The sequence below is a fragment of the Mastigoproctus giganteus genome, chromosome 2 (genome assembly GCF_048544385.1).
Source record: "Mastigoproctus giganteus isolate SK-2022 chromosome 2, ASM4854438v1, whole genome shotgun sequence".
NCBI lineage: Eukaryota > Metazoa > Arthropoda > Arachnida > Uropygi > Thelyphonidae > Mastigoproctus > Mastigoproctus giganteus.
In genome coordinates this window covers 246,230,708-246,244,434 of record NC_143576.1, presented here as the reverse complement: position 1 = coordinate 246,244,434, position 13,727 = coordinate 246,230,708, and the positions used below count along the sequence as shown (strand labels likewise).

General features: G+C 40.4%; 1 protein-coding gene across 1 annotated transcript in view; it reads left to right on the top strand.

Annotated features, from left to right (window-relative positions):
• The first annotated feature begins 1,480 nt into the window (after nucleotides 1-1,480).
• The window catches only part of Slob (Slowpoke binding protein), a 111,530-nt gene continuing 99,283 nt past the window's right edge, over nucleotides 1,481-13,727 (top strand). The window contains exon 1 of the mRNA XM_090390275.1: nucleotides 1,481-1,519. Within this exon, the coding sequence (XP_090246401.1) occupies nucleotides 1,481-1,519 (39 nt within the window). The remainder of the gene's footprint in view (nucleotides 1,520-13,727) is intronic.

Below are 13,727 nucleotides of genomic sequence, written 5' to 3'. Positions count from 1 at the left end.
GTACTGCATATGAGTAGCGATAATTGAAGAGAAATGTACCAACTGTGTGGTACTACACTCAGGGAAGTGGAAAGTGAAAAAGACCTGGGGGGTAATTGTGCAGTCAAATATGAAGTTCGCTGAGCAGTGCAGATGGGCTGTCAGGGCGGATCATGGCGTCTTGTCAATGATATATAGGAATTTTACTAGCGGGGACAGGGAGGTGATTATCCCATTATACAAGGCAGTGGTCGGGTCACACCTAGAGTACTGTGTACAGGTCTGGAGGCCTCATTTTAGGAAGGATGTAGTGTTGTTAGAACAAGTACAAAGAAGGGCAACAAGATTGGTGAGGGGGAACAAAGGGATGCTCTTACCAAGAAAGGCTTAAGTTCTGCAAATTGCAGCACCTGGAGAGTAGGCACCTGCGAGGTTATCTGATTGAGGCATATGAGGCCTTGATTGGGTGGAGCAAGCTGAATGCTGATGGGATTCTTCCTCTTGCTCAGACTAAGAACCTGAGGGGCCGCAGTTTCAAATTGAGGAAAGATAGTTGTAGAATAGATGTGCAGAAATTTGCCTTTAGCCAGCGGGTAGTTGATTGGTGGAACAGGCGTCCATCTTTTGTTGTGGAAGCTAATAGCCTAAATTAAATTAAGGCTGAGCTGGACAGGCATTTGGAACGAATGGAGGGGTGAAATGTGAGCGGTTTTTTTTTTTTTTTTTTTTTTTTGGCTGATGCTGCATAAGCTCGCTTTCTTGCATCGTATGCTTCTACTAATGCTAATGTTGTCTTCAGATTCTTTATGAAACCCATATCTATGGGTTGTATCAAGGATGTTGTGTTGGGTGGGAAGAATTCCATTTTAAAGTTTTTCAGATAATCAAGTGAGAGTGTGCAGTGCAGTTGTCAAGAAGCAACAGAATTTTTCTTGAGTTACACTGTAGTTCAACATTCCAATTCTTTTAGCCATTGCTCAAAAATTTCAGATGTCATCCAATCATTTTTATTAGAGTGGTAGATAACTGGTAAACCGTCCAGTCTAAGTCCCTTGAAACATCATGGCTTTGCTCTTTTCCCAATTGCCAAAACCTTCCGTTTATCAGAGTCCGACATGTTTGCACAGCATAACACAGTTACGCAATCCATAGCCTTTTTTGAACCCATCAAAATTTCGTGTTTGTAGACCAATGAACCAGCATGCAACGATAAAGCAAGCCTGTTTCATCGACATTGTAAATGTCATCAGTGGAAAATTGCTGAAGCAAATTGGGCAATATCGTTGATTTCCAATGGTCTACACTTACAGAATCTGCACTACCCTTCTTGCCCGTGTCCTTTCCTGAACTTAATTTTATATTGAGCTTTCCACCGTGACAACCAACCATTCATCACTTGGAAATCGTTGCTCCCCAGCTTTTTAGCAAACTCCTCTGCTTTACTTTTCAGCATTGATGGGCCAAGAGGTGGCCACTGATATGTACACCTCATCCAGTTACAATGGAGACCCATTCTATTAGTGCCTCTTCTACATCAGAGGTATTTTCCTTCTTGCTTCCTTTTCTGTGAAGTTTTTTGCTGCCATTCACGTGATGCTCATGCATGGTGTAGTTCATCTTGTTGCTTAATTAAACATACAATTGTTGTTTTTGTTACTCTAAGCGGCTCTTTCAGTTGCCGTTGATTGCTGTTAGGTGGTTGACTTTTGATCTTGTCTAGCAAGGCAGCCTTCTCAGCAAGTGTCAGATCTTTTCTTTTTGACATCCTGCTTATAAACAAAAAAAGGATTTTTTTACAATGATCCTCATGTCTAGTCAAATTGTTTTGGAAAAAGTTAATCAATTCTTATACTATCACAGGTATTCAATATGTACTTGATTAATGTACTGTACCTAGTACCCAATTGCAGTAATTCCTTTTTTTAAACAAGGCTACAATACGTAGGTCTGTAAGAAATGAGGTTGCTTATAGGGTCTGAAGAGTTGCTTTAGTTGTTCGCAGAGCTCAAAAATTTGGAACAAGCACTACCGCTGCACCATGTATGGGACACTTCTGCAGTCAAGGCCATTACCAAATAAGCTGCCATTGGTGTACATGCACGAAACTAACAGTGATTTCAAACTGCCCCTCCCCTTTCTCTCTACTATTTCCCCTAGTCCAAAATGGTTCTACTGGTCGTAATACACGAAGTAAATTAGAGTTAATTTATGCATTTTATTCGGTTCTTGCTCATTTGGTCCTAATATACTGTCGTCCCATTATCCGGAATGCACTGTAAACCATTGAGAAAATATTGCAGGAGGATGCGGAAGTGGATGGCTGCGTAGCTGGCTGGTCAAATTGGCATTAGCATTAGTAGAGGCATACGATGCAAGAAAGCAAGCTTATGCAGCATTAGCATTAGTAGAGGCATACGATGCAAGAAAGCAAACTTAGCAGCATTAGCCAAAAAAAAAAAAAAAAAACTCGCTTCCATTTCACCCTTCCGTTCATTCCAAATAGAGCAGAAAAAGATAGCATGGAATAGTTAGAGTGAGGAAAGTATTGAAGCCTATAAAAGGTACAAGTTGATTAGTAATAGCAACAAATAGGTTAGGAAGGCCAAGACTGCATATGAAAAAGCATTGGCTAAGAGAACAAAGATGCGGCCGAGAGATTTTTCATATATACGAATACAAAAAATAAGAAACCTAATCAGAGTAGACATTTGTGCACTGGATTTGGGAAAGTCTTAGATAACACAGATGATATTGCGGAAGAATTGAATATGTACTTTGCATCAGTCTTTATTGACGTAAGACCCATCACGCAGAGAAGAGGCTGTGTGAGTGAGGCTGAGCCATATGAAATTAGTGATTTTATAATTACAGATTATTTATTAGAGAAAAACATTTGAGTATAAAGGCTGGTAAGGCCCCTGCAATTGATGGCATATACCTGGTAGTTTTGAGGGAGACTGCTTGGGAGTGTATTCCACAATGGAAATTAATTATGAGGGCATCTTTGGACTCAGGAGAGATTCCTTTGGATTGGAGTAGTGCCAATGTATTGCCAATACATAAAGGCAGTTCGAACAGTGAAGTTGGTAACTACAGTTAGTCTGACTTCAGTTAGTCTGACTTCAGTTGTAGGAAAAATAGTAGAGGCAATAATTAAGAGTGCAATTCAGGAACATTTAGATAGATATGGCATTCTGAAGGACACAACATGACTTTCTTAAGGGGAAAATCATGTTTAACTAACTTTGTAGGCAATTTTGACACAGTTACTCATGAGCTGGATGTAAGGAACAATTTTAGCAGTTTAATTGGAATTTGGCAAAATGGCAGGTGGCTATAGGGCAGAAGGCAGAGGGTTGTAATTAATGGACATTCTTCAGATTGGTGTAACATCAGGAGTGGGATCCCCAAAGGATCGGTTCTTGGACAACTGTTGTTTCTCATTTTCATTTATAGCATTGACAAAGGGATACGAGGCATGATGTCAAAATTCGCATATGTTGTAAAGATTGGTAGAGTCATTAATGATCAGCGCCAAGCAGCACTCCTTCAGGATAATTTTAACTGACTTCAAAGATCAGAGAAGTGGCAGTTATGTTTTAATGCAGCTAAATGCAAGATCTTCAACTTGGGGAATAGCAATCTAGCTTCCTTGGACTCAGGGGAGGTACCCACAGACTGGAGATGTGCAAATGTGACCCCAATTCACAAAGGAGGATCAAAGACTGACACAAGTAATTATAGATCTGTGAGTTTAACTTCTGTTCCAGGAAAATTAATGGAGGCACTGGTTAAAGAAGCACTGCAGGATCATTTGGACAAGACTTCAGTTATAGCTCGGACACAGCATGGTTTTGTTAAGGGGAAGTTTTTCCTGACCAATTTGATTGGATACTATGATGCAGTCACAAAAGAACTGGATGCAGGGAATAACGTTGATATTATATACTTGGAGCTTAGAAAGGCTTTTGATACTGTTGCACATGGAAGACTGCTGCATAAATTGGAGCAGTGTGGCATTGGAGGCAAATTGCTGCTATGGATAAAGGGGTGGTTGAGGGGGAGAAGACAGAGAGTGGTAATCGATGGACACTGCTCATCGTGGACTAATGTTATTAGTGGAGTCCCTCAGGGTTCAGTGTTGGGTCCATTATTGTTTTCTGTATTTATAAATGATATTGATGATGGTATATCAAGCTTAATGTCCAAGTTTGCAGACGATACGAAGGTTGGCAGGGTTGTCAAGGACACTACTGACACTATGCTACTGCAACAGGATCTGGAAAGGTTGAGCAGATTGGCTGAGAGGTGGCAAATGAAGTTTAACATTGACAAATGTAAAGTACTACATATGGGAAACAGCAACCCCAGAGCAACGTATCAACTCTGTGGTACTACACTGACAGTGGTAGAGAATGAAAGGGACCTGGGGGTGGTTGTGCATGCAGATATAAAGTTCTCTGAGCAGTGCAGACGGGCTGCAAGAGTAGCTCATGGTGTACTGTGAATGATATATAGGAATTTTTCTAGCAGGGATAAGGAGGTGATTATTCCCTTGTATAAGGCAATGGTCAGGCCACACCTAGAGTACTGTATACAGGTCTAGAGGCCTCATTTCAAGAAGGATGTAGAGCTGCTGGAACGAGTACAAAGAAGGCCAACAAGAGTAGTGAATGGAACAAAGGGGTGCTCTTACGAAGAAAGGCTTAAGTTTTGCAAATTACAGTGTCTGGAGACTAGGCACCAGCGACGTGATCTGATAGAGGTGTATAAAGCCTTGAATGGTTTGAGCATGCTCAATGCTGATGGGATTCTTCCTCTTGCTCAGAATAATCACCTGAGAGGGCATAAATTCAAATTGAGGAAAGACAGCTGTAGGATAGACGTGCGGAAATTTGCCTTTAGCCAACGGGTGGTTGGTTGGTGAAACAGACTTCCATTCCCTTGTTGTGGAAGTTGATAGCCTAAATGAGTTTAAGGCTCAGCTGGACAGGTATTTCAAACAAACAGAGGGGTGAAGTGGAAGTGGTTTTTTTTTTTTTTTTTTTTGGCTGATGCTGCATAAGCTTGCTTTCTTGCTTCAAATGCCTCTACTAATGCTAATCTCCCAATAAATTGTGGGTTTGATTTAAAAACAGTGGAGAGGGAAAGGAAACTTGGAGTTACAATATGGGCAGATATGGAGTTTCATAAACAGTTTAATCAGACAGCCAGGTAAGCCCATTGTGTCCTATCAATGGTTTATTGAACATATCCCTGTAGAGATAGGGAAGTTATAATCCCACTGTATAAAGTTTTATAAACTTCCGACGACACCCCCCCCTCATTGAAAATAACTCCTCAGGTGTGAATGTAGATGCAAAATACTCATTCAGTTTATCAGCTACTTGGGCATGATCATCAATAGTGAACCCATCTATGTTAAATGGTCCAACCTGATTCATTCCTTTCCTTCTAGAGTTTGCATAAGTGAAGAACTCTGCTGTTTTTCTTTGCATCCTTTGCCAAGGATTTCTTGTAATCTGCCTTCACCTGCCTAACCTCGTTTGTGATTTGATTACAAACTAGCTTATATCTGCCATAGGCTTCTGTGTCACCTGATACTTTATATGCATCCCATACATTTTTCTTCTCTGCAATGAGCCTCATTAGTTCATCTGACCTCCATTTAGATCTAAACCTTGAACTGTATTTCTTAGTTGGAATGAAAAGCCAAGTAGCCTCCAAAAGTAAGTCCCTGAAGGCTTCCCATTTAGAATTCAATGTTTGTAACATCATCAGTTGATCCCACTGTACAGAATTTAAGAACTGTCTGAAACTCCTGTAGTCACCTTTATGAAAGCAATAGCCCTTCCCTTTAGCCTTGATGGTAGTTACATCTAAGTAATTCCCACATCAGTACATTGTGTTCACTGTCACCCAGTGGTTCCTTTATCTGCAAATTCTTAATGCATGAATAATCACTGCTGACAATCAGATCAAGAATATTACTCCCTCTGTTGCCTCTCGAACATATTTCTGTAGAAAACAGTCATCCAATAAATCCACTAAAGTCTTGCTAGTGGATGTCAGATAAATTAATGAGGCTCGTGGCAGAGAAGAAGAATGTATGGGATGCAAATAAAGTATCAGGTGACACAGAAGCCTATGGCAGATATAAACTAGTCTGTAATGAAGTCACAAAGGAGGTTAGGCAGGCAAAGGCAGATTACGAGAAATCTTTGACAAAGGATGCAAAGAAAAACAGCAATGAGTTCTTTACTTATGTAAACTCTTGAAGGAAAGGGATGAATCAGATTGAACCACCTAACATAGATGGGTTGACTATTGATGATCATGCTCAGGGAGTTGATAAACTGAATGAGTATTTTGCATCTGCATTCACTCATGAGGAGTTACTCAATGAGGGGAGTGCCAGAAGTTGATCAAACGTTAACAGGGAGCTAAGTGATTTTGTAAAAACTGAGAGCAAAGTGGAGTAGTAATTGGTTTTTTTTTTTTTTTTTTTTGTTTTTTGTCATTTGGTTTTTAGGAGAATTAGCAACTAAGGCCATATTGCTCCGGGGATATGCAGTGGTCATTCTCTGACCTTTCTGCATCCTCCGTATTCAGTGGTCACGGGCTCGAACCATGGTCTAATCAAGAAGCATGTGCTACACACTGATGTTCCTGCCCACCTGGCTACGGAGGCGCCCAGTAATTGTTGAAGTTAAACATAAGGAAGGCACCTGGGGTGGACAGGATCTATCCAGTTATATGAAGGAGGTAGCAAAGGAAGTAAACAAACTCTTAGCCATAATTATGAGAGCTTCCTTGGACTCAGGGGAAGGTCCTCCATTGACTGGAGGTGTGCAAATGTATTACCAATTCACAAAGGGGGTTCAAAAGGTGACACAAGTAACTACAGACCTGTTAGTTTAACTTGTGTTCCGTGGAAAATAATACAATCACTGGTTAACGAAGCATTGCAGGATCATCTAGAGAAGATTGCAGTAATAGTTAAGACACAGCATGGGTTTGTTAAAGGGAGGTCTTGTCTGACCAATTTGATTGGATAATATGATGTGGGCACAAAGGAACTGAATGCCAAAAATAATGTTGATATCATATACTTGGATTTCAGGAAAGCTTTTGATACTGTTGCACATGGAAGACTGCTGTTCAAATTGGAGAGGTATGGCATTAAGGGTAAGTTGCTACAATGGATAAAGGAATGGTTGAGTGGGAGATGACAGAGAATGGTAATCAATGGACACTGCTCTTCGTAGACAAATGTTATTAGTGGAGTTCCCCAGGGTTCGGTGTTGAGCCCATTGTTGTTTTGTATATTTATCAATGATATTAATGAAGGTATATCAGGTTTAATGTCCAAGTTTGCAGACGATACGAAGGTCGGCAGGGTTGTTAATGACAGTAAAGACAGTATGCTACTCTAACTGGATCTACATAAGTTGGGAAAGTGGGCTGAGAAGTGGCAACTGAAGTTTAACATTGACAAATGCAAAGTATTGCATATGGATAGCAATAACCGAAGAGAAACGTACCAACTGTGTTGTACTACACTCAGGGAAGTGGAAAGTGAAAAAGACCTGGGGCTAATTGTGCAGTAAAATATGAAGTTCCCTGAGCAGTGCAGATGGGCTGGCAGGGCAGGTCTTGTCAATGATATACACTTGGTCGTCGACTTACGACCTATGCGACTTACGACCGGCCGCACTTACGACCACAAAAAAAATATATATATAATAAATAATGAATAAATTAATAATAAATCAGGAAATCACTACTGAGGACACCCATAACCCAGGTGAGGAGGCACGTCGATGACGGCAGGCCTGAGAACAGCACCAGGCACATACACTCAGTCGCTCTCTCTCTCTCTCACATACACCCAGTCACTATTAAGCATCTGTTGCGTGTGGTGTATTAATTAAAATTCCACTGAAATACGCATAATATGTTTAGTAAAAGGAAAATGTCTTCATCTACATATACGTCAGCTAAGAAGTCAAGGAAAACTATTGATTCAGAGTGTAAAACGAAAATTATCCAGCAGTATGAAAGTGGAAAGAAAGTGAATAGGATAGCACGTGACTTGAAATTATCACATTCCATGGTATCGACGATACTGCACCTATTATGTCTACAATTTTAACCAAACAACGACAGGAACCCATCCATGAAATGGAGAAATTGTTGTTTATGTGGATGGAAGATTTAATACAAAAAAAACACACACCATGAGCCTTCACACAGTGCAAGCAAAGGCTAGAAGTTTGTTTTTCAGAGTTTAAAATCACGCCCCGGAGACGATTACGCTGAAGATTTTCAGGCTAGTACTGGGTGGTTTAAGCGTTTTAAAAAAAAGATTTGCTTTGCATAATGTCTCTATAAATAAACATCTCCTACCTCAACCCAAGAACATGACCCTGACGATGCACAACCCAGCACAAGCAAAGATTAAAAATTGATTTTGTAAATTTCATTTGTATTAATTTTTACATTAATTTTAGTGTTTACAGTACATTATGCACAGTATTATTTTTCACATTATGTACAATATAATTATAGATTGTAGTTTTTTTTTTTTTTTTTATAAACAGTGCGAATAATAAACCAATTAAAATGTAGAGAACGTTTGAATTTAAGCTCATAGAGAGAGATACCTTCGTTTCTACGCCTAGTACAGTATCGCTAAGTAAAAGATAAAAACATTGCTGTATTTAAAATGAAAAATAAAAGATGATAAAAATTTAAAAGATTATAAAAATAATTTATAAAGATGATAAAAAGATTAGAAAGGTTAAAAAATACTGTTAATAAATATATGGCCGACATACGACCAGATCGACTTACGACCGGTCAGTCAGAGCAGAAGTCGGTCGTAAGTCGACGACCAACTGTATAGGAATTTTGCCAGCCAGGACAGGGAGATGATTATCCCGTTATACAAGGCAATGATCAGGCCATATGTAGATTACTGTGTACAAGTCTGGAGGTCTCTTTTTAGGAAGGATGTTGAGTTGTTAAAATGAGTACAAAGAAGGGCAACAAGATTGGTGAGTGGAACAAAGGGGTGCTCTTATCAAGAAAGGTTTAGGTTCTACAAATTGTAGCACCTGGAGAGTAGGCACCTGCAAGGTGATCTGATTGAGTTGTATAAGGCCTTAAATGGCTTGAGCAAGCTGAATGCTGATGGGATTCTTCCTCTTGCTCAGATTAAAAACCTGAGGGGGCACAGTTTCAAATTAGCATTAGCATTAGTAGAGGCAGTTGATGCAAGAAAGCAAGCTTATGCAACATCAACCAAAAAAAAAAAATAAATAAATAAAAAATAACCACTTCCACTTCACCCCTCTGTTCATTCGAAATACCTGTCCAGCTGAGCCTTAAACTTATTTAGGCTATCAACTTCCACGACAAGGGATGGAAGTCTATTCCACCAACCAACCACCCACTAGCTAAAGGCAAATTTCCTCATGTCTATCCTATATCTGTATTTTCTCAATTTGAATTTATGCCCTCCCAGGTGATTATTCTGAGCAAGAGGAAGAATCCCATCAGCATTGAGCATGCTCAAACCATTCAAGGCTTTATACACCTCTATCAGATCACCTCGCTGGTGCCTAGTCCCCAGACACTGTAATTTGCAAAACTTAAGCCTTTATTCGTAAGAGCACCCCATTGTTCCATTCACTAATCTTGTTGCCCTTCTCTGTACTCATTCCAGCATCTCTACATCCTTCTTGAAATGAGGCCTCCAGACCTGTATACAGTACTCTAGGTGTGGCCTGACCAATGCCTTATACAAGGGAATAATCACCTCCTTATCCCTGCTAGAAAAATTCCTATATATCATTGACAATACACCATGAGCTACTCTTGCAGCCCGCCTGCACTGCTCAGAAAACTTCATATCTGCCTGCACAACCACCCCCAGGTCCTTTTCATTCTCTACCACTGTCAGTGTAGTACCACAGAGTTGATACGTTGCTCTGGGATTGCTGTTTCCCATGTGTAGCACTTTACATTTGTCAATGTTAAACTTCATTTGCCACCTCTCAGCCCATCTGCTCAACCTTTCCAGATCCTGTTGCAGTAGCATAGTGTCAGTAGTGTCCTTGACAACCCTGCCAACCTTTGTATCGTCTGCAAACTTGGACATTAAGCTTGATATACCATCATCAATATCATTTATAAATACAGAAAACAATAATGGACCCAACACTGAGCCCTAAGGGACTCCACTAATAACATTAGTCCACGATGAGCAGTGTCCATTGATTACCACTCTGTCTTCTCCCCCTCAGCCACCCCTTTATCTATAGCAGCAGTTTGCCTCCAATGCCACAGTGCTCCAATTTGTGCAGCAGTCTTCCATGTGCAACAGTATCAAAAGCCTTTCTAAACTCCAAGTATATAATATCAACGTTATTCCCTGCATCCATTTCTTTTGTGACTGCATCATAGTATTCAATCAAATTGGTCAGGAAAGACTTCCCCTTAACAAAACCCTGCAGTGCTTCTTTAACCAGTGCCTCCATTAATTTTCCAGGAACAGAAGTTAAACTAACAGGTCTATAATTACTTGTGTCAGTCTTTGATCCTCCTTTGTGAATTGGGGTTACATTTGCACATCTCCAGTCTATGGATACCTCCCCTGAGTCCAAGGAAGCTCTCATAATTATGGCTAAGGGTTTGCTTACTTCCTTTGCTGCCTCCTTTAATATAACTGGATAGATCCCATCCACCCCGGGTGCCTTTCTTGTGTTTATCTTCAACAACCTCTCCTCCACCTTACTCTCAGTTATTTCAAGATTCTGTAGCTTACTGCCAGAGTTGAATACACCTGTGACATTCCCCTCACTGAATAACTAACTCCTCGTGTGTGAATGTCGATGCAAAATATTCATTCAGTTTGTTAGCTACCTGAGCAGGATCATCAACAGTTGATCCATCGGTATCAAGTGGACCAATCTGATTCATCCCCTTCCTTCTAGAGTTTACATAAGTAAAGAACTCTTTGCTGTTTTTCTTTGCATCCCTTGCCAAAGATTTCTCGTAATCTGCCTTCGCCTGCCTTACCTCCTTTGTAACTTGGTTACAGATCAACTTCTATCTATCATAGGCTTTTGTGTCACATGTTAATTTGTATGTATCCCATTCATTTTTCTTCTCTGCCATATGTCTCATTCATTCTTCTGACATCTACTTAGGCCTAAACCTTGAACAATATTTCTTAGTTGGTATGTAAAGCCTAGTAGCTTCCAAGATAAGTTCTTTGAATGCTTCCCATTTTGAATTTGCTGTTGGTAACATCATCAGTTGGTCCCACTGTATAGAATTTAAATACTGTCTCAGTCCATCATAGTTGCCTTTAAGAAAGCAATAACCCTTCCCTTTACCCCTAATGGTAGTTACCTCTTTGAGTAAATCCCACTTCAGCACACTGTGATCACTGCCACCTAGTGGTTCGTTTATCTGCAGATTCTTAATGCATGAAGAATCACTGCTGATAATCAAATCAAGAGTATTACTCCCTCTAGTTGCCTCCCGAACATGCTGATGTAGAAAACAATCATCCAATAAATCCACAAAAGCCCCTGCTAGTGTGTGAGTGACCAGCCCCAAAATTCCAGTCAATATCTGGGAAATTAAAATCTCCCATTATAAGACTCTCTGATTTACTGGCCCACTCTATTTCCCTGTACAGTTTCTTATTATACTCATCAGAGTCATTAGGCCTATAGCACACTCCTACTCTCAATTTTGATCTCCCAATGCTTATGTTACACCAAACTGACTCGACACTGCACTGTCCAGCGATGTCGACTGGCTTCACTTCCTTGGTTTTTATGTGTTTCTTAACTAATAGCATAACCCCTCCCCCCTTCCTATCCTGTCTATCCTTTCTGTAGACGTTGTACTCCCCAAATTCCAGTTCTGCATCCCTTATATCTGTGTGACACCATGTCTCTGATATCCCAACAATATCTGCCTTTGATGTTTTGAGCAATACCTCAAATTCATCAAATTTATTTACCAAACTCCTAGCATTGGTGTACACGCAAGTATACCTGCACCTGTTTCTATTCTTAGTTACCCTAACACAACCCATGTGTTTACTTGTACCGCAATGGCTCCCAGCAGTCTCTGAAATATCATGCATCTTGTTTTTCAGGCTTCTGCTCATTCTAATAGAAGCAGTGCAAGAATCTCTTTCACTTCTGCCAGTGGCTACTGTCAATCTATTGGTCTTTGTCTCCCCCCAAGCTAGCAGTTTTCCGACCCACCTAACACTGCCTCGATAGCATCAGCAAATATTCTTGCACCATTTCTATTTAAGTGTATCCCATCCCTGTAGAAGCAGTCTGTCCTGTTAATAAGTACAGTCCAGGCTGAAAAAAATTCTACCCCTTGAGCCTTGCACAATCTTTCCAGGGCCGAATTGATCGACAGGGCTCTCATCATATACTCCCTCCTATCGTGTCTGGGCAGAATTGCAGACACTTTCAAATTCAACCCTAATTCACGGCTTTTTTTTCAACAGGACCTGTACTTGTTAAGTAATTCCGCCGGTCTCCTACTCTTAATATCATTAGTGCCAACGTGTACAACTATATCACCTTTTGTGCCCTTAAAAGATGATATCCGCTCTACAACGTCATCAACCTTTGCCTCTGGCAGACATACCCTGGTCCTGTTCCACCCATCCTTTTTACGAAGCATGTTTCCCATTTCCCTGACAATAGAGTCACCAACAACTACTAGTTACTTCGGGACCAGCGCATTCTGCCTTGGGGGCTGCTGTTGTGTCACGTGATGCCCAAGTGCAAGCTCTGGCATTGGTGTGGGCAGCTGAGAGCTTGATGGGCCCCTCAATTTAGTTTCTTCGAGGGCATCCACCCTGTCCTTCTAGCTCTCATATAGGCCCACAAGAACGCTGAGTTGTTGCCTGATATCGATACACTCCTTGCATCGCGCACACACAAAGACATCCCCCGTGGCAGTATCATGTCCCGTACCCGACTGCTCACGAACATCAAGCAAACAGTTCATTTTATAAGGCTGTGAGTCAGAGGACAACTGCCCCCCTCATTCTGCTCTGAGCCACAGCACTTCCATTAGCTTGAGCCTTTTGCTTTGCTGCTGTGGTCTGAGTCATGATTCTATTAATTTATTATAATTGATTATGTTATGTTATTAATTATGTTAAATATAATTAATTATGTTACGTTTGTAATCTAAGTCGTTATATGTATTTATTTAAAAGTACAATGTAACTGCTAACGAAGTTCAACTAACGCTATCTAGTACGGTATATAACTATCGTATCACAAAGGCGTGAAGTTCGAATGGTAAACGGTAAATCTACGGACACTTAAGTATAAATTAACTTTCAAATCTGGCTGTCTCAATTCAGAATAAACTAACGATCCTTACTAGGTCTATAAGCTACTTACAGAAATAATCAATCAAGCGGCTAAATATGGCTAAAGAACTTCTCGTTCAGCGGAGTTGTAAACACGTGGATACCCTTACCAATACTTTTATGCAATTACAAGGCCGAGTAATGGCCTTGTAATGAAGTAATGGCCTCATATGAAGAGGTTACAGATAAGATTGTAAAGGTTGCAAGAGCTACTTCAATTGGAGGTTGATGCCAAAGACATGGTGGAGTTAATAGAGGAAGAAGAGAAGGAATTATCTAACAAAGAACTTATTGACTTGCAGGCAGCGATAGTGAA